At 42.6% G+C, this 25,428-nt stretch overlaps 1 protein-coding gene and 1 long non-coding RNA gene across 2 annotated transcripts; one reads left to right on the top strand and one right to left on the bottom strand.

Annotated features, from left to right (window-relative positions):
* Positions 1-730: 730 nt before the first annotated feature.
* On the bottom strand, positions 731-15,165 carry LOC149871452 (uncharacterized). The gene is made up of 3 exons (XR_016440241.1): positions 14,824-15,165; positions 13,799-13,971; positions 731-772 (listed from the first exon to the last, which is right to left on the bottom strand). It is a non-coding gene; the product is annotated as an uncharacterized LOC149871452 (long non-coding RNA).
* A 139-nt stretch (positions 15,166-15,304) lies between these two features.
* Positions 15,305-25,055, top strand: LDHA (lactate dehydrogenase A). Its single transcript, XM_090032549.1, has 8 exons — positions 15,305-15,447; positions 18,721-18,855; positions 19,710-19,827; positions 20,913-21,086; positions 21,648-21,821; positions 22,746-22,863; positions 23,574-23,697; positions 24,238-25,055. The coding sequence occupies exons 2-8, from the start codon at positions 18,730-18,732 to the stop codon at positions 24,400-24,402; spliced, it is 999 nt and encodes a 332-aa protein (XP_089888675.1). The 5' UTR covers positions 15,305-15,447; positions 18,721-18,729; the 3' UTR covers positions 24,403-25,055.
* Positions 25,056-25,428: the final 373 nt, after the last annotated feature.

Here is a 25,428-nt window from a genome sequence, read left to right as displayed (position 1 = left end):
AGACAGGTCTGTATGCCATGTTCCTAACCTCTTGTGCTCACTAGGTTGGCCATCTGAGTGTAGCATTGACCAACTGACTTTGGTAACTATAACATCTGCAGAGTGATTGTGAGTATGTATGAGAGCTCTTTTGAATATTATAATCAATAAACAAGGCATTATCCCCCTCATAAGGACTTGCTCCTCATTTGAGCTAATTGGTAATTTGTGCAACACCGCTCGTTTTGTGCCGGGGCAAGACATTGAGGGGGCTTATTCAGCTTCCCATTATTCCCCCACAAGCTTCAGCTGCAGCCCAGCTGGACCAACCCCACAGCCAGCTTACTTCAGTGCTATTTAGTTGTGTGATGCATTTTGCTATGAAAGCCGTGTGCTTCCAGAGGTTAGGGGGGCATGGTGAGCTCCTGCAAGCAGCCACGGTAGTATCGGTGGCAGGGGAGTGGTGAGCGGTTGCCAGTAGTCAGTGACCACCTGAAGATGTCACCGGCAGCATTGGCAGCGCTTTTTGCAGGGAGTGCACGTGCACCCCCTATGCATCACCAATGCATTTCGCTGTGTGGAGGTAGCAAAAACAGGCACCAATTTAAGAAGCTTAAATTGACACCAGTGAGTGGTTTTAATGCTTGTCACTTTAATGACTGGAGTACAGGCAATGGGCATTTCTCATGTTTTGGAAATCTTTTTTTAACTGGCCCTTGCTTTTCACGCAGTTAGTTCCCCCCTTGGCCATCTTGGAATATTTGGCTTCTCTCAACATAGCATACCACTGCATCTGTGAAATGGAGCACATATAACCTGATTAACCATGAGGAATCACAGAGGGCTGCATTTGCACAAACACACAGCTCTTCAGTCTCACGTCAATTCTGGTATATTTAATTAATGCGTAAAAAGCAAATGCTCTAAAGCAGCCCTGAATAGCAAGCTCTCTAGCCGTGCTTGTTGTACACTCTCGCAGCTTTAGTATAGATGGGAGAAAAAGCATTCAATCTAACAAGCTTAAATTTATTCTTAACACTTGGTTAGTCAGAAATACTAATAATCCATCTGCAGATTAACATTAATCTATTACTCCATTATAAATAGTGAACACTTATCTTTTACTATTGTCCATCCTTCTAGCAACCCACAAATTCAGTTCCAAGCAATACTCCTTGCTTGGCGTATTTTCCCAAAGGTAGCAAATTCATCTCTTTATTCAATACAGAAACTATTCCTAGGCAGCAATAGTTGGCAAGGCCAGGTCTGAGTACAGCATACATACATTACATAGGCCTAGTGGCCCTGGGTACCCCTTTATTTGGCAGCCTCCTGCATTTGCTGCTGCAGCCCTGTTATCAGCTATAAATTGTATACAAGTTTCAAGGGAGTAGCACAGAGCTATCCATCTGCAAAAGAGGCCCTTTTCCTGACCTTCCAAGGGGCTATTTTTGGCTTCTCCTATATGTCCAAGATCTCTTAGAGAGGTCACACGCTGAATTAACTGACCTTGGGCAACCTTTGCTCAAGGCACCAGAAATGCACCAAAAGATTTTTGTTTATATTACTTTAATCCCCCCTTCACTGTGCACCCTGTTAACCCTCAAGTACTCCAGACACTGAAGCAGCCCAAGCAAATATTTTAGAAAGGTAGAATTTACACAGAAAGCAGGACTGAGATGGTTAAAAGGTTGAATATTCTGAACAAAATTTAAACAGACAGCAAATAGCTGATTGCCTCAGGCTACCCAATGGCTGCAGCACAGATGGAACAAACAGTAGACAGAGAGTGCCATCCACTAGGTGCCAAGCTCTTTTGGGATGGGATTACACACCCACTACTTTCCTTGCTGTATATAGGATCAAGTTGAGATACTAACAACATTTAACCTTAACAGGGAAATAAGAGTTTATGCTTTTGGTTTATTCTCCTCATTGCAATCTCTCGATTTGTGTACCAGTTGTTGGAAACAATACAAAACTTGGGACAGCCATGGCAGTTAAATGCATATAGACCCAGTCCCAGAATAAAATAATTAGCAATAACAAATATACCCTTTCCACTGCTCCCCAACTACGTAAAGAAACTTTCTGGTGGTCACAAATGGGCTTTGTTTGACCAATGGCAAGACAGACTCTGGAATCAATGTCCTGTGGCTGTGCTCTGCCCCAGTTTGTAAATGTTCAAGGCCAGGGACTAAGAGGGAGAAATCAGATCAGTGGATCCCAGCTATTGCTGTTGTTGGTTGGGAGGAAAGTGGTTTGTCAGACAACCATGAGCTAAAGCATACAATGGCTTTAGATTAATATCTGCACCTAGAAAAAATGCTTTGAGTTACCGAGAGTCCACAGCATTAAGCAAATTGTTCGTGGCACTGTTTCTGACCTAAGAGTATCACATAATAAAGCTCTCTCAAAGAGATGCAATAATTTGTATGCACCAGACCATACAACAGACCCCCAAAACAAGGGAAATGAAGAAAAGATGAAGCACAAAAACACAAATGAGTGAAATGCATCCCTTGCGCGCACACAAGACGCAGCCTCCAGCAGACCAGACCATGTGTGAAGTCAGCACCTTCAATCAGTCAGGATGTTGCCAAATCCTCTTAAACCATACCAATATCTTTTTTAAAAAGGTATCTGCATTATTGACAATTGCCATGCAATGGCTGACAGTGCAAGCACCAACCAGCTGCTTAGTACTCATGCAAACTGTACAGCTGTAAAGCTATGAGCAGATGAAAAACAATTCAAAACAAAGTTACACAGATCCTGCTGCAGCATGAGACTGTTCTCTGCGTTTCTATTCAGGGTAAAAGGATGTGATAGCACTCAGTGCCTGTTAGGAGCAGGAGAAACTACAGGAATATGAAAGCCTGTGAATAGGGAGACTTTTCTTTACAGAAGTCTGGAGTCAGATACTGTGTTTTTGGTGCAGTCATTCTCTTATGCAAGATTCACCAAATCTTACAAAAGAATATGGTTACTCCAGGCAAGCACTTGTGGCTTTATCTAGAATTAAACTAGACAAATATTAACAAGGAATCAGGAGTCAGCAACTACCAAGCTGAACTACTTCAGGTACCAGTGATTCTGGATATCCCTAAGCAAGCAGCAACCTCTCCCCAGGTCACTCCCTCTTGGAAAGTGAAGATAATCACAATATTTAAATCACTTAACAGGGTCAGGTGAAGGGCAGCTAATAGTTCTGCAGTGCCTTGAAAAAAAATAATAAAAAAGAGATGTAGGGCACTGTGTAAAGATAACCTTTAGCAAGTTGTTTTACTTTCCTGGGTCTTGACTTCTCCAGTTCTACTCTTTGTCCTGTCTGTTTAGACGTAAGGTCCTTTGGGCAGGGACTGTCTTATTATAGCACATGCATAACAAAATGCATATAAGAACGTACCTCACTTTAGGGAGATCTTTTAGGCACTACTTTAATACACATAATACATTATAAGTGCTACACACTGGTAGTGTGTTACAGGTTACACAAGCTAGGAGTAGGAGTGATAAACACCTGGTACCTGCTTTCCATTTCTTGCAAATTCCAGTGGTGCAGAATTAAACAGAGTATTTTATGTCATATCAACAGAATGAATCAGACCTCATCCAAAGCTCTCTAACCAATCTGGGGACTTTGTCACCCTTGTAGATGCTAGCATCATATAGTTTATAGCCACAATAAACTGGGAGCCACATAGATAGTAGTATACTTCATCCACAGGGACTTCAAAAGCCTCTTTGTTGAGGTAGACTTAAAGCCAATCCTTAGTCCTTACCAGCTGCCAACTTGACAGAGCCAGTTGCAAAGCCAGATCTGAACTGTTGTTGATATCTAGCTTTATTATAATAACAGACAGAACCAGGTTTCCAAATCAAATCCTTTTCCCGTCCCCTACAACACATACTGGGGAGTTCATCTCCAGGCCCAGCACCCACAAGCTCACTCCGATAACTCACACCCCACAACATCTGATTCATTTATAGTCAACACATATTCATGTACAGCTGTTTAAAACCTTATCTCCAGCAGACAGCAGAAAGGCAGGACACAAAGAAAGTAATTTCTCATGATCCCCTCATCTGGCTGAGTTCTGCCAAAGGAATGAGGCCCTTGAAGAAACACATCAACAACCTTCCCCCGTTTCTACTCATGAAGCCTTTTCCATTAAAAAGGCTTACCACGTGACTGATGTTTTATTACCTTTCCTCAGAAATACCTCAGAACAGGAGCTGTGTTTGCAAAGTATCTAAAACAATGGCGTCCTGGTCCCCTAAACACTACCACAGTACAAATAAATTAAGGTACCTTTAGGTACAGTTTGATGAAGAAACAGCAAGTTTCCTTCTCCTGGGTGTGCTGATGTTGAAAATCTGGGTCCATAGAGCCATCAGCTGCTCTGACAACTACTGCTAGCAGGGTGAGCCAGCTAAGCTGCAGGTTATTTTAAAGAACCCCAGGTGTGGCAGCAAGTTCAGAGACTAAGGCAAGAAAATCTCCTGGCTCTTTTCAACCCCTTTCCTTGGATCTCAAATTTTACAAGCATGAATTAAGCCTCAAAGCCTCTTCTTCTCTCTGAGGTAGGGAAGTATTTATTATCTCCATTTTACAGGTGGAAGAAGCTGAGGTACAAATATGTCTCAAAAGGTCATCCCAGGTGAAATGCCCCAGACTAAAGAAAAGATGACAAATGTGAAACAGAAGTCAGGGTCTACAAAGAATGCTTCCAAGCTCACAAATCACACTGGGACTGACTGCCTATGATATTATAGCTACTTCACTCCACCGTGGCCACAGAAATGGGTTCAAGGACTGTCATGTGCATAAAAAGATTGCTCCGATGATACAGAGCTGCTGAAATGTTCCTCCACCGACCCTGACCCAAACCTTTCAAATAAAGGAGGAGTGAGGCTAAAGCAACTCTGTTCAATAGCTGGTCTCTGGTTCCCTGAACTTGTGCATAAGGCTGAACAACTTTGCGGTTACTCCAACTGATGATATCTGGAGCTTGTGCTGATCCCCAGGCAGCCCTGAAAAAACACAGAATGCAAGGCACCCACCACAGGGACAGACTGACTGAGAGTAAGTAACAGCATCTACATTTAAAGTGAGATTTGGTATAAGTAACTCCAGAATGTTTCTGTCTTCAAATAAAGCTTTGAAGGTATATTTGGGGTGTTTTACACTTTTAAATGAGTCCTCAATGCGAAACCTAGACTGAACACTTTTTGTTGTACCCCTACCCTGCAGTTTGACAGTGCCAAAAGAGTGAATGAACACTCCACCCAAAGCACCAGAGTGTGAACTTGGGGCCCTCTATAAATAGACAAACACAGCAAAAGATATTTGTCAAGAGCAAGGGCATCAAACATGCTGCCTACAGCTTCAAGCTGACTCATGGAGCTGCTCTGTCTGGCCTGCTGGGCTACTGGTGGGCCACTGGGAACTGCAGGGAGTGACCTGCCACAATTCAGGGCCTTTGCCACTGTTCTCCTCTCCTCAACCCACCACTCTTAGGCCCACTGCTGCCTCCAGCAGTTCCCAGGTCCCTCACTACCTCTGGATCCCTCACCAACTCCAGACCATTTTCACAGCAGCTGCTCCTGTACCCCAGACTGGATCTAGCCTGTGAGGAGCCTTCCAGGCTGGATCTAGCCTAGGACCCTAGGGGATTTTGACATCCCCTGGTCTAGGGGATGTTAGTGAATAGTTAGCTATTTTTCCTACCGCCTTCTTGTGCATCCCAGTTCTTCCTTTAAGGTGGGCAGCATAGGAAGCTCCATTGCTGAGTCTATGGCTATTTACATTGCCTGGATATAACTCTGGACTCAGCCTTGTTCTATAGGCACACAGACTGACAGCTTTTCAGGAAGATACAATTTATAATCACTGAGGTTTCCCAGTAAGTTCATACAGGTTAATTTAATACAGTCTAGACTGAAGTTGCCTAGGAGATGGACAGTTTTGCTATCCTCTGATGGGAACAAATACACAACCTGGTATAGTCCGATTATGTGCATTAACTAAGACTCTCTAAATATATTTCAATAAAGAGAATATTTTGATCAGATACAAATAACAGTTGTGAATCAGTTATATATTAAGTCAGGGTAGCCCATCTTCTTTTGATTTTTTTCACTGTGAATAGCCCTTCCAAACTGCAGTGAAGTTTCCAGTATTACGGCAAATGGGCATCAGCAATTATTATCTTCTCTCTTACACAATTATTTCTAGATATTTAGTTATTGCTTCTCCTGGCCCAAATGTAGAGAGCAAATATTATTGCCACAGAATATACTATGCCACAAACAGCCTACATCAGCTCTTAAACTCCACTCTGTAGGGATCCTTACAGAGCTTCCTACTACAGTTATCTGGCAGGCAGAATTGACAGCTGCTGGATGAGATTAAGGATATTATAATAAGGGCAAGGGGCTGCTCTACTCCAAGTGGGCACAGGGAAGCACAGACAGTACATCTGACCTTTTCCAGCTGAACTTGCATGTACTGATGGATTGGTGACTAGTTCTGGCAGGGATCTGAAGTACTTCTCTAGTATCACTGCAGCTCTTTACTGTAATATATGGAAAGTCTCCACTTACTGAAGGCTCATCATACCAGTGGCGTCTCTAGTTAGTTACCAGCTAGTGCAAATATTCAGAACTTCTTCTCTTAGGTTAGGACTAAGAGGTCAAGGCAGGTTTTCTAGATTATGCTCCCACTGAAAGCCAGTGAAAGTCAAGGACTAAACTCTTAGGCTTCTTTGAAAATTCTAGCCAAAATGACACATCAGTATTGTACACTGTGTTATGTGCTCTTTAAATGTCTGCAATAGTGCCACTTTTAGGAGAACTATAGGCTAACAAAATTATTCTTATTCAACTTCAACAGACTTCCATGCATTTGACTGACTTACCATGGTAAATAGTTTTTGCAACTGCCTCTCTCTTTACTTGATCTTGTATAATAAAGCATATCATGCCTGAGTCAGATGGAGTTACAAAGATCTACTATGGTTGCTGCTTATTATTAGACAGTAATGTCTGAAGCCCTAACACTGTGTTTCCGTTTTGCACTGTCATTAGGATAGGCTGTGGTTAGCTGATGCAATTTTCACTTCTGGCAGTTTCCATGTATTCTGAAATCTTTCAAAGTATAAAAATAAATGCCAAAAAAATGTACATGTCATTTAAATGGTGATTTTTATATGCAATTGTCAATTTCTTAAAATCCCATATCTTCTCAGCAAGCTTTAAAAACCTAACCTGACATGGTTTAATTGAGCCTGACAGCCTTTGTATGTAGGTACCAATTATTTTTGTTTCCTCTTTTACATATTTAAATGCTTAAAGCTTTATAGTCAATTGATTTTCTTTTTCTCAGAAAGCTCTGCATGCTATCAAGTATGACAGTGATGGACTATTTGCTTACTATAAAATAAAACTGCACATCTAGCAGTGGTTTCCTAAATCACAACTGTACTTATTTCAGATTTAACACACCAGTGGGCTGAACAAAGCTCTAAAGTTCTGTCAGTTTTCTAATAAGATGAAATTATTTAATTTTTCCATATATTTAAAAATATCAAACATTCTAATTCTGCAGACTTCTTTATTTCTTGCTTTAAGCAGCAAAATGACAGTGGGCATGTCTACATGTGCACTTATTGTGCAGTAGACTAATTTGCTGCACAGTAAAGCATCACCATCTATACTTGCACAGCAATTAGACCAGTGCAAACTAATTTACTATGCTGTCAGATAGTCCTGACAGACACAGGTACTATCCAATGGCAGAGTAAATTACTGTGCTTACACACATGTGTAGATGGTAACATCTGTAGTAATTTACTCTGGATCAAATTGCTCCAGAGTTTATTCACTCACATTAATTGCATGTGTAGGCACACCCAGTATGGCATATATTCCAGCCCTTTTTATTTGATTTCACACTCTCAATTTGAAGGTCCAGTCTTCCCTGGCTAATATATCATTAAAACACCTTTCAGTGGTTCTAAGGGAAAATCTGACCTTCTTGATGATAATACCTAGCAATTTTATAATCTTTTACATATTTTATGCACTTTACCATTAGAATAGAACAGAAGAGATGTCACACTGGGTCACACCACAAATCCAATCTCTCCCAGCAGAGGCAACCCAAGCAGGGTGCAGGGCATGTGGCAAATCAGACTGTGCGGGGCCCTGCCCCCAGACGCAAGGAAACCAGTGGCAGATTCAGTGGTGGGGCAGGGAGGCCGAGTACATGGAGGCGCTGGATTTAGCATCTGGGGGGAGGGTGCCGAGTGGCCGGCTGTGAAGCCAGCAGCAGAACGGAGTTGCCACAGCCACTCTGCCCAGCTCCATGGGACCCCCCAAAATGCAGGGCCCACAGCAGTTGCCCTGATTTGCCCCCTCCCCAGAAAAGATGGCCCTGTCTCCCAGTGGCAAAGAGTGGATCCTAATGGGAAGACTACTGAGGCTGATTTGTTCTCTACCCTTCTTTTCTTACACCATTCAGCATTTAGAGACAGAGGGGGAACATCTACACATGTCCATGAGTGTACAGTTGGTACTGCATGGTCATTTACTACTTGCTATGTGCTAAAGCAAGTACTAAATGACTGTGCAGTACCCACTGTGTAGTCCTGGTGGCACATGGGGTGTTTTTGACCCTACTGCGGAGTAGCAATGAGTAGCTTATCGTTACTGAGCGGTATTGGCAGCCTCATGGTTAGTGCTTGCCGATGCTAACCATACATCACCATAGCGACGAGATACATCGCCATAACTCACTGCTATGGCAACACAGCATCTCATGTAGATGTCCCCACTAAGTCCTAATTTTGAGGCTGCATTCCCAAGTGTAACATTTAATTCCCACTGATGGACCTATAGTGCACGACTGACAAATCCCTTGTGAACCTGATTAAATTATCAGCCTCCACACCAACTTGTGGCAAGGAATTCCACAAGTTAATTACATACTGTCTGAAAAAGAGCTTTCTTTTGTTGGTTTTAAACCTGCCTCCTAATACTTTCATTGTATGTCCCTTAGTTCTAGTACTGTGAGAAATGGTAAATATTCAATTCCAATTTTTATGAATCTTTGCAATACCACTGTGGGACCAGTAGTTAAGAATGGGCACATCTACATGAGTAGCCCAATACTACTGTACAGTAGTGTCACGTGGCAAAAACCGTGATGCAACGCTACTGCGCAGTACCATCACAAAAAAGGCAGTGCCCAGCACTACTGTGCAGTAAATCAGGTTACTGTGCATTTATTTAGTACTTGTTTATACATCTACTAAATAAATACGCAGTAACAACTGTACAATAGCATCTCGTGAAGAAGCGGCCAATGATTCCAGTTTTACAAAGGACCCAACTGAGGCAGAAAGATTAAAAGACTTGTCCTGGAGCACCAGGATATCCTGATATTCCAGTCTTTCCTTCAGAACAGTACAGCTGCCTTCCATGGATAAACGCTTAATAGGTCTGATTCAGTGTACTGGCTGAACAAGATCTTTGGACCAGAAAAATGCCTGATCACGCAGTGGATTCATAACCCTGTGCATGTTAGAACTTGGTTTCTTCCCTCCTCTTGGCAGTTGTCAGCATCAAAAACAACTTGCGTATCTGACAAGCAGCATTAAGACTGAATAATACTTAATAAACCCTATGGTACAATATCAAAATGGAAATAAAACTTATTAACTCTACCACAGTGCTTTCCTGAGAATGAGTGACAGATATTCTGAAGACCCTTTCTTTTACACGGCTGTGAACATTATTTTTATTATAGAAGTTAACCTAGTATCAGTTTTTAAAAAATCAGCTTTTAAGGAGAATGTGGTAATTCCAACTTCTGTTACCTTCAAGGCACTAATTCACTGTCTACTGAAGTCAGTGGACAGATTTGTATTGACACCAGTGGCTGCTGGATGAAATCGCAGAAGACTAGCAATGTAAACGTTTGGTTTTTTTGCATAAATTCAACTGATTAATTTTTATTTCAACGTTTTTTTAAAAAACCTGTGAAAATGGAGCAAGAAGTCCAAGCACATTGGGGAGAGGGTAAGCTGCCTGACAGAGGCTCTGATAGACTGCAAAGACTTTAATAACAATCTATGCACCATCCCTTAGTATTAAAATGGGAGGCAAGCATCTAACACAGTGGTTCTCCACCTTTTCAAACTCATGGCACTTCTCATCAGACTCTAGGTACCCCTCCATAACTTTTAAGAATTGAGCGACACCCCATTACAAAAAATAATGTATTTATCATAGGGCTTAACTCCTTACAGAAGGGGCTGGCAGAGCAGCCAAGCAGGGAGAACCTGAGCCTTCCCTTCCTTATCTGCTTGTCTCCTCACAACTAAAGCTTGAGCCTGCCTTTATCTGTTTCTCCTCTCACATTTTCCAAGTCATGTTTCAAAGGATCTGGGACACCTCTGACTGAGAATCACTGATCTAGCATAGGGCACATGAAGTATGGCAGCAGAGACTGAGAATATTGATTGACACTCCAAGTCAGCCATTTAAAAGAAATTAAAATACATTTCTTCTCCTACCCTGGGACGGAAAAATGAAGGAAGGCAAGACTGTCCATATGCTGGAACAGTGTTCCTGTAGCTCATCTGCACTGTTTGTGTTGGTCTGGGCCTCTTTTGTTTGAAGCTCCCTGAGGCTGATAATTGGTTGTCAATCATGCCTGAAGACTCCTCTCCTCTCCTCTAGATTGTGTGGGTTGCTGCTGCCGCCATTACAAATAAAAAGGGCAGGCATCTGTAGCCCTCTTTTCCCTCTTGCAACTCAAGTGAATCAAATGCAAGCATAACAACAACAACGACAACATACAAAAATGGTTTTCTGTTGGAGTCTCTGGTTCGCTTCCTGATACCTAGGGGCTGTCTACACTAATAAGTTTTTACAACATACTAGCTAACACAGTTTAAGTAACTTAAAAGCAAGTTAGACAAGCTGAATTTGGTGTGCCAAGTGACTGAAGTGAATCCTAGGGAGAGTTAAAAGCGATCGGTCTTTGCACCGAGTAATTCAAAGTAGATGCATCTGGATGTAACTGGCCCTGAGTACCTTGCTAAACTGAAAATTCTCTGCTTTTATGTTGCCTGTGCTATAGGATGCACAGTATCACAAATATACATCTTTTCTCTCTTGGGAGCCTCAGCCTCACCTTGACCAGTTCACATACCCCATTGGCACTAGCATTATTTTAAAATACATTTTAAGAATACCCCTTTTATCCTGGTCTAGACATGCTTCTTATCTGATATCCTGCCTCTCTAGAAAGTACAACAGGGCACAGGGGAAAAATATTCCTTCCTGACCCCCACTTCTGCCAAGTGAGGCATATTAAACCCTCTGGCATGAAGCTCAACAACTTCTTATTATTTTGTAGGTCTGAAGTATCTATAGTCCAATCCAGTACAATACAGGTTTCCCTCGCTTTATGCGGGTTCTGTATGTGCGAATTCGCTTATGCAATGACCCTTTTATACCAAAAATTTGCTATATGCGAGGTAAATTCACTCTGCTGCAATTGGTGGAAGCCCACAGCTAGCTGCTTTGTGCGGCGCGTTGTGGGAGCGACATGAACCAAAATGTAGGCTCCTGTGTGGATCTGTGCTCCTTGTTCGTTGTCTGAGACACATGTTTCTGCAGTTACCATCCCCATTATGGTAACATTCACCACCACCCTGTGCTTGTGTATACCATCTACTGTTGGTGAGTACCAAAATTGTCTTGTAAAAGTGGTAGAAATAGGTCTGGGGGTCAGTACAATCAATATCTTGAAACATATCCCTATTTGTTACATTGTAAAATGGGTTCCCTTTATGTGAATTAGAGTTTTGTGCCATTTTCCAAGAATGCATGTACAGCATAAAGCGAGGGAAACCTGTATGTGAAAAAGTTTAAAGTCAACAATGGGCTAGTTGGAGGCATATAAAACAGCTGAGAAGGGGATTTCTGGGATGTGCAACTGAACTCCCTGACCCATCCTTCAAAGTCATTTGCAGGGGATGCTCTGTGACCTGGAATAATGTAACATGACAGCACTTCAGTAAGTTTCCTATATTTAAATTGCAGTGAGTTTATTCTTTGCTCAGCATCCATAAGCTCTTCCCTTTTTCCACAACTGCCACAACTACTGCAGTTCCTCTCCTTCCCCAGAACTTGTCACAAGCACTATACAATCCTGAAGCAACAACAAATGGCAAAACTTCTCCAGTGATGCAAATGTTGGGATCTTATCTAATTAGAAAAATCTATTTATCTCTACAGAGCAAACAAACCATACTGACTCCACTGTCCAAATTTCACCAATAAGCAGGAAAACCTTTCCTTCTATTCTGTCATCCAAGCAGCCCCAAATATTTCTGATGTGTTTCTTACCTTTCATGTGTCTTTGAGACAGTATTATATGTAGCCATGTAACTTGGGCTGTGACTCTCTTGATATCTTATAAGTGGGGCTAGGCTACCTCAACCCTGTTTGGGCAGCTTCATGTTTTGATACTAATGTGATTTAATGTTTTTATTATTGACCTTGGCACAATAAATTTGTGTGTTAATGAAACTTGCTGATGACACAGTAGTATACAGGAAAAATGGGATGAATTTGAGGACTTGAGTAATGGAAATAGGATACATTCAGCACTAAAATGGAAGATCATACATCTGGAAACTAACAATAGGAATGTCTGCTATAAATCATGATCTTATTGATTGGATATGACTGAGGAACTCTGGGGGCACTAGCTGATCACAGGATGACTATGAGGTGCCAATGTGAAATGTCAATGTAGAAGGGAAATTAATGTATTCACTGCAGTATTTTCAGCAGAGGTAGGTAAGTATTACTGTGCTATAAAGCACTGATAAGGCCTTATTTGGGATAGTCCATAATTTTTGGTCACCCATGCTGAAGAAAGATGAATTATAATTGGAATGGGTGCATAAAAAGATGATAACCAAGGGGAGAAGAAGGCTATCATAAAAGAGGAAATTAGAAGAACTTGTCTTGCTGTGCCTGTCAAAAGGAAGGCTGAAAAGGGATATGATTACTATCTAGAAACACATGGTTAAAATTGTTTCTGGGAGGGAAACACATTTAGGCTGGAAACTAGAGGAAGGTGTATAACCATCAGAGCAGTGATGTTCTAGAAGTCTTTTAATAGGAGTGTGTGTGTATTGGGGAGATATGAGGTGGGGGGGGAGTGTGCAAAAATGTAAATACTTTTAAGATGGAGCTTGAAATTGATTGTTTGATGGTACTGCATGCATAGCAGGGCCCTGAACTTGAAAACTTGAGAGTTCCCATTCAGTCTTGTGTTTCTTTGTATATATTAGACCCAGCAGTATCCTTTTAGGCCATTTCTAGATTTAGAAGGGGTGCTTTCAAAATGTATTGACTAACACGTTTTTAATCAGCATGTTTTAACCACACTACACACAGTGTAAAGACAGTGTTTAGGGCTACCCCTCCACCCCACAAAAGCATACCGTACTAGTAGGCTGTGGATCAAACGGTTAAACAACCTTTCTGGTTTGAGCGCAGATCATCCAAAGCTATTATGCTCTTGTAAGGCTTAACAGAAGGGCTTGAAAGGGTGGGGTACCCATGATAAACCAGTCTCTTTTCTATCATGTTAAATAAAGTCAAATAACAGTTAACAAAGTCATTCTGACAAAATTCCCTCCCCATCCCACTTTTTTTTGCATCCAGGCCTTTGTGATACTGTAATCTTACTGGTTCTTCAACTGATCATTGAAAAGACTTATGCTACCTGGAGACGAGGTAGAATTCCCTTCACTGGAGATTTCTCCAGGATCTCTCTCTGAGACCTTCCAGGTATCTTGTGTACTGCCTCAGTACAGGGAGATGGGCTGGATAGCCTTTTGAAGTCTCTTGTAGCCCTATATTTCTGGGATTATGAAGATTTCTATGGGTAGACAAGGCCTGAATTTCATGTAAAAAAAAAAAAAAAAAAGAGGAAAAAAAATCCAAAATAAAAATCATGTCAAGTCTCATTCATTGGAAAGTGGCACATTTTCCCCTCTGGAAGTAGCTTTCCAGAAACGAAATGACAGCTGGGGTGGGGGGAGGGAGGGATGAGGCTGCTCGTCTGCTATGCTTCCATTTCCCTAATTGCAAAACAGGGATGATTCATTTCACTGGCCCTGGGCAGCATCTAAAACAGTGGTTCTCAAATTTTTTAGATTCAAGGCACCTCTCAGAAAAGTCCAGCTCTTAGTTTTCACTTGTTTTTTCTTCACTATAGAAAAATAACAGAGCAATCATTCTATTGCAAAGAACTCAGGTTTATTCCACTGGGGGTGAGGGATCCTTCCCTACTAGAGCTCCCTTGCATCATATTTTGCCTTGCCTTCTTACTTTTCTCCATTTAATTTCACCTGGGCTGCCTCTTTGGTCAATGAGCCGCTTCCACAAACAGAAAGAAACTATACTGATAGTACCTGGATATCCCCATGTCTCCCCTCCCTGCGTATAGCACTGTCTGCAATCCCTTGGCAGCGCAGTTCAGTTATACTTGGCCCTGGCAGTCCCCGTAGACTCAGATGAACCTTGTCATGCACAATTCATCTCCATCTGTGCTTTAAGTGGGGCAGTTTCCCCCACCCTATTCACAGGCTCACCAGCACCACTCCTTCAAACAGCAAAGGTGTTCCCCAAAGCTGCCCAGGCAGGGCCGAGGTGGCCTAGCTTTGCATAGGTTCCTGGCTAGAGGGTCTTGCCCCTCTGCTCAAGGTCAGGCTGATCCCCAAATTTAGGGCCAGGAAGGAATTTTACCTCATGGTCAGATTAGTGCAGACTGCAGGGGGGTGGGGGTTGCCTTCCTCTAGCAGAGAGAGATGGCCTTCTACAGGGGATCTCTCTCTTCAGCATCTCTTGAACACGTTTCATAGCAGCAGGACATTGGCTGCCACGGTCCCCCTGGTTTCTCTGAGGTAGGGCCTGTGTTGTGTGAATTCAGATGGTGGATTTGTGGCGGGTGGGTTGGCAGAAGGCTGATCTTGCCTCAGGCAGAAGGGTCGAACTAGATGCCCGCCGGAGGTCTCTTCCAGCCCTGCTTCTCTATGGCATTTTTACACGTGCATGCGCTCCACCCCACGTGAAACGAAACGGAGAAGAGTAGGAAAGCAAGCCGAAACGGGCCGCAAGGGCCAAGTCAGCCTGATCTGTGGTGCCAAGGCGGTGCTGCCGGGGGGCCGGGGTGTGGAGGCGGGGCGGTGTCCCAGGCTCCCGGGGGCTCGAGCCCGGCTGCCCCGCCCCGCCGGGTCGTGCGAGCAAGCACGTCCCGCCGCGTCATCACCCGCCCCGCATATATAAGCAGCGGGCGCCGCGCCGCGCCTCGCGGTACTGCAGCGGCGGAGGAACTGGCTACAGCAGCGCAGCCCATCCCGACCCGACTCGGTGAGGGGGACGCGGGGGGCGGCTTATACTCGCCGCGGCGCTGTTCCTCCTGGGGTGGGGGCGGGCTGCATAGGAGCCCCTGGGGCATGGATTTGGCGGGAGGGAGTGCTAGGATCCAAACCCCCGTGGCCAGATGATTTCCGCCCCCCCCGAGCCCCCGCTTGCTCTGTGGGGGCACCCCCTCCATCCCTGCGCTGGGCTCCCGCTTCCCGGGCGGCGATGGCAGGCGGCAGCAACAGCCACCGTGTGAGTCATGCGGCGGGAGACGCAGGAGAGAGAGCCCTGTTGCTCCTCGGAGCCCAGCCGAGGAAGGAGCCAGGGCTGCTCCTGCCCCATCTCCGCTGGACTCAATGTGATCCGGTGCCAGGGAGGGGTAAGCGGGGGAGGGGGGATTTACTTTTGGCTGAAAGCCAGGGGTGGTGGGGTGACTCATCCCAGCGTGGGGTATCATTCCCCGAGGCTGGCTCTGCTCCCAGGGGCACCGGCCACGAGTCAGGGCAGAGAGGCCACGTGAGTCGAGCCGGATATGAGGCCGGACAGACCTTCATGCCCTCCTTCTGTGCCCCGGAGTCCGAATGCAGCCACGCAGTAGCCTGCTGGTAGCAGAGCACGGATGTAACATGCTTGTTTGATCTCAGAGACAGGGATGCACTGATAGCCTTGAGGTTAAACTAAGGGCACTGAACAACTGTGGCTTGAGACAGTGGGGACTGGAGCCAGGACTGCCTGAGTGCCCTTGTTGCCTGGGTCTGAACTGCATTCCCCATCTTGCATAGCAAGGAGGAGTCAAAATGAAAGGAGGAGACAGTAAGCGTACAACTGACAAAAGGAAGTTCTTTTGCCCCAAGATGCTGTGGAAGCTAACGTTTTAGCCAGATTAAAAAAGGGCTAGGATACAATCTTGGAAGAAAGGGGCATCAGTAGCTATTGAGCATGGGAGTGAAGGGCATAGCCTGTGAATCAGAGCTTCTTAGACCTTAAATGCTGGGGAAGGGGGTGGTGGGGAACCCTGGTCAGACCCAGTTCACCCTCACTTCTAGCATCTACTCTGTCCCTGTGCAGCACAGGAGACTGGGCAAAACAGACCTAAGGTCTGGCCCAGTAAATGGAAATTTTTATGTTCTAGAGAGATGCATTTTCTAAGCTTATGTTATGATATCACTTAGTGCAGCTCTTTCAGAAGTGGTGCCCGCAGGGCATATTTAAGAACCAAAACCAGAGCTGATCAATAATGGATGATGTGCCTGTTGTTTAGAGGCCTTTAAGATGAAAAACTTATGGTTTATAAAGTGCTTCTACAAACCTCTGCATCTTGCAAAATGAAAAGGTCCTTAAAACACCAGAATCCTGGACCAGAACCACTTCTTAAATGGATAGGTTCAGTGTTTGACATAATCTTCCATTGCCCCTGTGTGCACATAAGAACATAGAAGAACTCATAGGTCCACCTTGACCATTGTTGTGTGTTACAGGAGCAGAGAGTAGATGCTGACAAGGGCTTTTCCCACATTTCTCTCTCACTTGCAGCCTCCAGCATTTGACGTCTAGGAAGTTCTGAATTGGAGGCTGTGCCCCTACCTCCTATGCTCAATAACTCAATGCAGCTTGAATTTGGTAGCCTTGTAAACATTAGCTAGTCCATAACCCTTTGCTTGGGGGGAATAGTATTCCTAAGAATCCCTATTTAACAACTGATTAGATGCTTCTGGCTTGATGCATCGTTTTTCTCTCAGAGTAAGCCTTAAAGAAGGTATGGACTTAGATTCTTTTATTACTTGTATTACAGTCTTATCAGACTGATCACCAAAGTATCAGAATGCCTTCTTCAGAAGATAAGTAATAGATATCCATTACTTATATTTATTTACAGTGTCAAAGCCTCAAATTGTAGACTCTGCCCACCAGGAAATAAGATTATCAGCTTCCCTATTAATTAGTATCCAAGTGGGGGCCCTCTGCACTTGGCGCTACACACACACAATAGTCCCAGCCCCAGAGAACTTGCACTGAAGTGGTTATTTCATGCCAAAGCTGAAGTGACTCACAAGCTTTGTGTATGGGACATATCTAATAAAATGTTTCCACTGATGGAATGCACTCTAAATAAAAGCAATTTCCTGGTATTTCACTAAGCAGAACCCATGTACTAGGAAGAACCCTTGCCACACATTCTGGTACATACTTACTTGCTACTATAATTCACTATAGTGGCACACCTACTGAGGAGAGACATGCTGGAGAGGGGTGACTTTTCCATGCTTGCTTTTCTTAAGAATGGCTACTAATAAGTGACTTCACTGACAAACTTCACAGAAGCAGCACCTGAGGCTGCTACACCTTTCATCTAGAGCAGCTAGGGTAAAAATGTTCAAAAGTGCATAAGTGACTACAAGTATTTTGGAAAATTTTACTCTAGCTGTTACTAAACTCAGAGAAATCTGAGTTTGAGCCTGCCACTGACAGGACACAATACCTTGTTGCCAGTCCCTTCAAATGCATCCTTCACTCCCCACCCCCCTTTTATTTTATTTATTTTTAGTGTATTGGAAAAGAACTTCAACATTTTTTAGAAGAGGGAACTATAGTAGCACTTTCAGGTGTCTTTTGTAGTGTGGTTTTGTTTTCAGAATGTTTGTCAGGGGAGAAAGGGAGACCTCTCCTGGCACGCACACACTTGCAAGTTTTGAGGTCCCTCTTCCCAGTCAAAGATCTGTTACCTGCCTAAAATAATAGCAGTTTCTCAGATTTAATTTAAAAAAGGTAAAAATTGAGACCAGTCCCCCACAGAAAAGGGTGCCATAGTAGAATTCAACCAAAGGAACTAGTTTAAATCAAGTTACTCAATAATAGATTCTCACCAAAAGACCAACAATCTTTTTAGCAATCAAATGATGAACTCAGAACACACATTTTGTCACACATTTGACTACTGGGTGTTTGACTGAAGAATGACAACTGCTCAAGCGACATTATTTATTTATTTTAATCTATCCTAGTAAGTTATGCCTCATTATCAGACCTCAGTCTCCTCTGGGGTATATATCTGGACCACTTTATCAGTGCCTGTTTTCCAATCACAGCGAATGCTTTGAGTCATCTTCTTATGCAGGCAATATCACCAGGTTATGCATGTGAACATTGCTTGATTTCTTGCCAGCCCCAGCAATAGGACCCATCATAACAGGGCCCATGCTTTATGTAGACATATGTAGACATTTTATAACATCCCAAATACCTGAAGACAAATTACATTGTGCTCTTAATACTTTTCAGCTTTACACAATGTCTGTCAAGGAGCATCTGATTCACAACGTTCACAAGGAAGAGCATGGTCATGCCCACAACAAGATTACTGTTGTTGGGGTTGGTGCAGTCGGCATGGCTTGTGCAATCAGCATCCTGATGAAGGTAAGTGGCAAACCTCAGCTGTCCCTCACTTAGGCCAAAGTCTCTGTAGTTCCTCTGGTCCTTGCCTTTATCTGGCTAGTTTATGCCTTTTGTAAACTACAGCTTTTCCTTGTGTGCCAAATGGAACACAGGTTCTGACTCATAACTCTCTTATATTTAAGCCAGCAAACAGGTAACGCTATTATAAATGGTTATCCAACATCATCTATTCTCATTTTTCTTCTTTCTGACTTTCACATAATTATCCATCCTGGGTTGATTAATTAAAACAGACAAAATTTAGACCTTTATACATCTGGAAAGCTTAAGTTGAGTTATTCATTATATGTACTGGAAAGTGATTTCAGATTGGTAAATGTGCGTGTCACTTGCTGTGGTACATCACACTACTAGAAGGTAACCCTTAGCTGAAATAACTTTGGGTGATCTGAATCAGAACCGTGTTCACAGCTCTGAATTACTGTCTCATGTTAAGCATGCTGTGGCTTACACCATGCTTGCTTCTTATCACCATGAAATAGTGATTAATTGTTTATGAACAGGTATGTACATTTACAATCTGTCTTGTTCAGATGAACATGCATGAGAACACTTACCAGTATGCACATTTGACAGTTCAATCAGTTAGGTGCAGTATGGATATAAAAATACTAAGATCCAGTACTTCTTTAAATATTAGCACTTTGATATTTTGCTCTGTAAAGTAAAAGTTCCTGTTAGGTAACTAAACAAGTAACATCTTGCTTAGCAACAGTCTCTTAACCACATTGACACTGCTGTATTGCTGAATTAAGTGGTTTATTTGTGAACTGCAGGCTGACCTGTTTTTTAATTCTAACTCTGGCTTCCTGTAGGATTTGGCTGATGAATTGGCTCTTGTTGATGTCGTGGAGGACAAGTTGAGAGGAGAGATGCTGGATCTCCAGCATGGCAGCCTTTTTCTAAAGACGCCAAAAATAGTCTCTGGCAAAGGTTAGTAGGTGTGTTTTTTTTTTTTCTTTTTATAAAGAAAAGCACAATATCACGTGAAGACCATCCCTTCCAATACAATTGTTCATCTAAGTGTTGTGCCTGACATTTATTTTCAGTCCCAGAACTGAAGAGCAGGTACTCATCTTATTCCTATTCTTAAGGGAATGGTTCCTGGCTGCCAAATTTGTATTTATAACGTGTTTAAAATTTGCCTAGCTGAACACTGAATACTGGAGCGGGCCATTTGGGCTAGAACACTTCATTTTGAATGGTTTCAGCTGCCTCTGTGCTCCTGTTGGTCATTTTGAGATTAACCGTCATGAGTTCTGTTCCCTTCTTCCCCACATAGCCAATGCTAGTTTAAATTTAGTGGCAAATAATGATTAAGGTCAATGTTCGTGTATGCCCCAATTATTTTTCCATCCATAACTCCATCCATAGGTAGCCACTGCCAGAGAAACATGTAGCACCACTGTCCATAGTGCATCTATTAAGATGAATTTTACTTCTGATGGCAGCCCTGGAAATATGCATACCGTGTCTCTTCCAAAGAAAACTCTTGGGTTTCTATAAACTATAGCATTTGAAACTTTCCAGAAGGCTGTGACCCTCTTTACACTGGAACAACATCCTTGATTTTAGGATAGCCTAATGGTTAAAGTGCTAGCCTGTAATGTAGTGCTAGCCTGTAATGTAAGTCTTGCTGAAGTCTTAAATTCAGTTCCTTGCTCTCATCCTTGTTCTCGGGCAAGTCTTGATTTCCTGGGGACAAATGATACATACTTCCTTACCTCACAAATGGTCATTGTGGAGATAACCATGTTAAGATTGTGTTCCAATCCCATGGTTATAGGCTCCTTGTTAAATACTGTATGCTTATGCTATAATAAACAAATGCCAATTTAAAATCTAACTTTCCACAAAAGTAATCTGATAACTCGTGAAGGTAGCTTCAAACTCACAAGATTAGCCTCTAACTTGAGGCCCTCTCTCATATAAAAGATGGTGGGAACTCTACATGCATGATGTGAGCCATTTTTCCAGGGGGAGGAAACCAAGTTTGACATTTGGCCTTTTCTTTGCAGACTACAGTGTGACTGCAAACTCCAAGCTGGTTATCATCACAGCTGGTGCTCGTCAGCAGGAAGGGGAAAGTCGCCTTAACCTGGTCCAGCGCAATGTGAATATCTTCAAATTCATCATTCCCAGTGTTGTCAAACACAGCCCTGACTGCAAACTGCTTGTTGTCTCAAATCCAGGTCAGTCCTTTGTTTCCTTCCTCTTGTTGAACAGGAAACGTCTGCTTCAATGGCTGGAAACTTAAAGTATACAGTTGAGTTTACTGGGCTGGGTATTTGAGGTAACACTTCCCTCCAAGTATTTCTTTCAGGTAGAAATATAGCAAAAGGATGACTCGGTTAGTTGCCTTCCTTTACCCTACCACAAGTCTTCAGTTCCTTGTTTTAGAAAAGAAGGAAATGCCATTGTTTACAGCTTGACTTTGCCCTTAACTGCATCTGTAAAAATCAGTTATTTATGTAGTACTGATTACCATTAAGATTCAAAATGTCAGCTTCCCTTACACACCGAGTACTGCTTTTACACAGACTTGGTTCTGGAGCTAAAACAGGTAGTTTTGGATCTTCTCAGTAAATCTAGTAGGCTATTAGCACAACAGTTGCTTCAGTCAGCATTATCTAGTAAAGAGTTTCCCTTCAGCAGATAGGACCCTTATGAGAGTCAATTTGTATATCCTTTGATTGATCAAGGAATTAGAATTTCTTACTAGGTGAAGTCCTAAATAGTTGTTCTGTTAACAGTGGATATTTTGACCTACGTGGCCTGGAAGATCAGTGGCTTTCCCAAACATCGTGTTATTGGTAGTGGCTGCAACCTGGATTCTGCCCGTTTCCGCTATCTCATGGGAGAAAAACTGGGCGTCCATTCTCTGAGCTGTCATGGATGGATTGTTGGAGAGCACGGTGATTCTAGTGGTGAGTTGGAAGCTCTGTTGTCTTTTAGCTTCATATTCCTTTATAGTTGAGACTCCAGTACATAATGTCTCAAAAAAAATTTCCAAGGAATAGAACAATGTTAACATCTTACAAAGAACTGCTCATTAAGACCTTAACCCAGAGGCAGTGCAAGAAAGGAAGGAAGCCTTATCTTCCTTAGCTTTTTGTATAGCATGTAGTAACATTAGATGATCTATCTTTGACTTGAGTGGGTCCTACTGGGAAAAGGTCATTCCTGTAACTCAAGTAGGCTAAATTCTGCAGACTGAATTCTACTCACAGCTTGCCAGCAGGGAATTGGAGGGGCAGGAGGGAGAAGTTCCTTTTGAAGAATGCTAGCTGCCAAGATCTGTATTGGACCTGCTTTTAATGCCAGTCACCAAGTCTTTACTGGCATCTTGCTTGATTGCTTGCCTCTTAAGAGCTATATTTAGAAGTCAAAATGCAAAGTCAGGATCAGGCCAGGAAAAGTTAAGCACCTTCTCCTTTTTAAATGTAAATACCTCTGAGTCAAACAGCACTGTCTGGTTCTAAAACAGACTTCAAAAGTTCTATCCTACCTGACCCTTTGTGATACTTGTCTCTTTGTCCATTGGTTAGAAAAACAAATCTTATCACACAAGTTTTAGCACTGAGATGTCAAATTCTGTTACGAAGAAATAGCAGCTCAGTACTTGGGGCTGCTAGTCTCTCAGTTAAATTGGGTTCACAAGACTTACTGCTGTGCTGAAAAAGCTGTAATTTTTAATGCTAAAGGAAATTCATGCATCCAAACCATGATGGCTCTTCCATGACTGATGTCTACACTATGACTTAACTTTGGGAAGGGTAGAACAGGGACTTTGTTGGTGGGTGAGAGAATACTTTATGGTGTGAGGTAACTGCTTTGTGTATTTATCTTAGTACCTGTCTGGAGTGGGGTGAATGTTGCTGGTGTTTCCCTGAAGGCTTTGCACCCTGAGTTGGGAACTGATGCAGACAAGGAACACTGGAAGGAGGTTCACAAGCAGGTGGTGGACAGGTAAATACCATAATCTTACAATAGGCAGAAGACAGGGCACTACCACCTTATAGACTAACTTGTTCAAAAAGGCATGAGCTTTTGCCTACTTTATTAGATGCTATGACCAGCTTTTGGGGAGCAGGGGTACTAAACAGAAAGGAATAAAGTAACTTTAAATATAAAGGACCAAGAAAGAGGATGGGGAGAGAGAAGGGACATAGCAGAGAGAAGCAAAGTTAGTTTGAAAAGATCGAGGGAAAAACAAAACAATTAACTCACTGAGGGACATAAGGGTGTGGGTTTTTGTTTTTTTTGCAAGCAAACAAATTTCCGTACCAGTAAATGGCACATAATTGCAGTGCTTGGTATCTACTGAATTAGTCTCTTTATACTGCTGTAACAGCATGGCAAATTCTACTAGCAGTTTTAATACTTACTAAGCCTACCTGGAGGATGAATAGAGATGCAGTCTTTGATGACCAATGATCCCCTAATAAGAAGGAAAGAAATACTATATTTCTCAGTAGCATTTAAAATTTGAGAAAAGTGTACCAAAAATCATTTGACTCTTACTTATTGTTCTAATACTTAGAATCAGTTTTAAGTCATTTACACACTTTTTAAAAGTCCCACTCAAGTATTTGGAAGTTTCACTATCTCTGGTGCACAGTGGATTTGCTTAATCATTTTCCTTTTAAAATAGTAAAGCCAGTTATTTTGCTTTGCAGTGCTTATGAGGTAATCAAGCTGAAGGGATACACATCATGGGCTATTGGTCTCTCTGTAGCAGACTTGGCTGAAACTGTTATGAAGAACCTAAGAAGGGTGCACCCAATTTCTACCATGGTTAAGGTAGGCAGCAGTTTATCAACATGAAAGCAACAGGTCTGTTTTTAAGACCTAAATATGTATTTCTATAATGGTGACAATGCCCACAACTACATTATTCTGCAATACAGATGAAATCAAACTAATAATTAACTTGATGGTTTCTGTTGTCTCTGCCCCTGCTCCCTGGCTTATACCAGGGCTGTCCAATTTTTGGGCAGCTGGGGGCCCTGGCTCCCTCCCCTGCTACATGCACAACATTCTCCTTGCCTGCAGGAAAGTGGGCAGGAACCATCAGCCAAAGGAGGGAGGGGTAGTTTGGAGATGCCAGCAGCTGCCCTCAGAGCACTGGACAAAGCGATCACTGGGCAGGAACCTGTAGGCAGCATTTAAACCTATCACAGGCCACTAGTTTGATGTTTGACAGCCCTGGGTTATACTTCAGTCCTGCTGTCATCATTGGCCTAGAGCAGTGAACCTGTTACTTATACTGTAACCCAAGGTGTGTGGAACTATGGAATCTAGTCACAATGAAAATGAAGTAACATCCTTCTTCCTTTTCAGGGCATGTATGGAATAAAAGATGATGTCTTCCTCAGTGTCCCTTGTGTGTTGGGATACCATGGCATTACAGATGTAGTGATGATGACTCTGAAGAGCGAGGAGGAGGAGAAGTTAAGGAAGAGTGCAGATACACTTTGGGGAATCCAGAAGGAACTGCAGTTTTAAATCTAATGTCCTAGCACTTAACTGTTAACAGTCTAATGGGTTTAGTGAATTAATCTATGTTGCACTTTGAGTAGGTCAGCTCCTTTTATGTACTGATTAGAAACACACAAAGCTGAAATCTGAGCTCATATTTGAGCTGGAAGCTGTATCCTAGGGTTTTTCCTGTTCACCAAAGCCCAGGTTTATAGCCAGAGGTGGATCACAACCTAGTCCTATACCATTAAGTGATGAAAAATAAATCCAGCACTCTGTAAAGCAGCACTGCCCTGTCAAACACCTTGCCTTTTTTCCCCTCAGCTAAGAGCTTAATGTCAGTTCAGAAGAATATGCAACTTGTTACACTGTTACACAACTGCAAAGCCAAAGAATATTCTCTTGTAATCAAAAAGCATTGGCAAGCAGACTCTGAAAATGTTCCCTGCTGACTGGTAGCTTCCCAGTTTTTCCTATTAGCAGGTATTCTCAACACTTTCAGAGTTTTTGTCCATATCCTTCCTAGAGAACCTAATTTTTGTTTATAGCTACTCTGGTACTGTACACATTTTCTAGATATGTAATAAAATAAAAACCCAGGACTTCTGTATGCAACCAAGGCAGCCTCAAATGTCCAGCTGTAGTACCAGCCTACACATCAAATAAACTACAAACTCTTACCTTTTTGTCTGTCTTTTATAATGCTTCAAACATCATACTTCTGAAAGTATATAAATGTTTGCAAATCTTAATGTTTTAAAATCCAAGCCATTCAGTACTCTATCCAACACTGCCTCCAGCCACAGCTATTTAAGATATAGCTCTTCTACTGGCAGCTCCAGTTAGTGGGGCCAGTAACTAACTTTTTGTTACTGGAGTTAAGGAAAACTACAGCATTAGTACTTTCAAAACATTTTTAATTAGATGTCTATATAATAATGTAGATTTAGGAGCTTAACCTCAGATATTAAGACATAAGTTTGACCTTTAGTTTAGAATGGGGCTTTTCAACCTTCTTTGGCTGGGAGGCCCCCAACCAGTCAATGAAGCACC

This window comes from Crocodylus siamensis, chromosome 2, assembly GCF_052110815.1.
Source record: "Crocodylus siamensis isolate JL-2025a chromosome 2, ASM5211081v1, whole genome shotgun sequence".
NCBI classification, from domain to species: domain Eukaryota; kingdom Metazoa; phylum Chordata; order Crocodylia; family Crocodylidae; genus Crocodylus; species Crocodylus siamensis.
Note: the sequence above shows the minus strand (reverse complement) of the source record. Positions and strands in the feature narration are given on the sequence as shown.

Excerpts from the sequence above, each read along its gene's own strand:
- LDHA (XM_090032549.1), top strand. The coding sequence starts at position 18,730 with ATGTCTGTCAAGGAGCATCTGATTCACAACGTTCACAAGGAAGAGCAT. Across the intron at positions 19,828-20,912 it reads AAAAATAGTCTCTGGCAAAG|ACTACAGTGTGACTGCAAAC; the intron begins GTTAGTAGGTGT and ends TTTTCTTTGCAG. Across the intron at positions 23,698-24,237 it reads CAATTTCTACCATGGTTAAG|GGCATGTATGGAATAAAAGA; the intron begins GTAGGCAGCAGT and ends CTTCCTTTTCAG.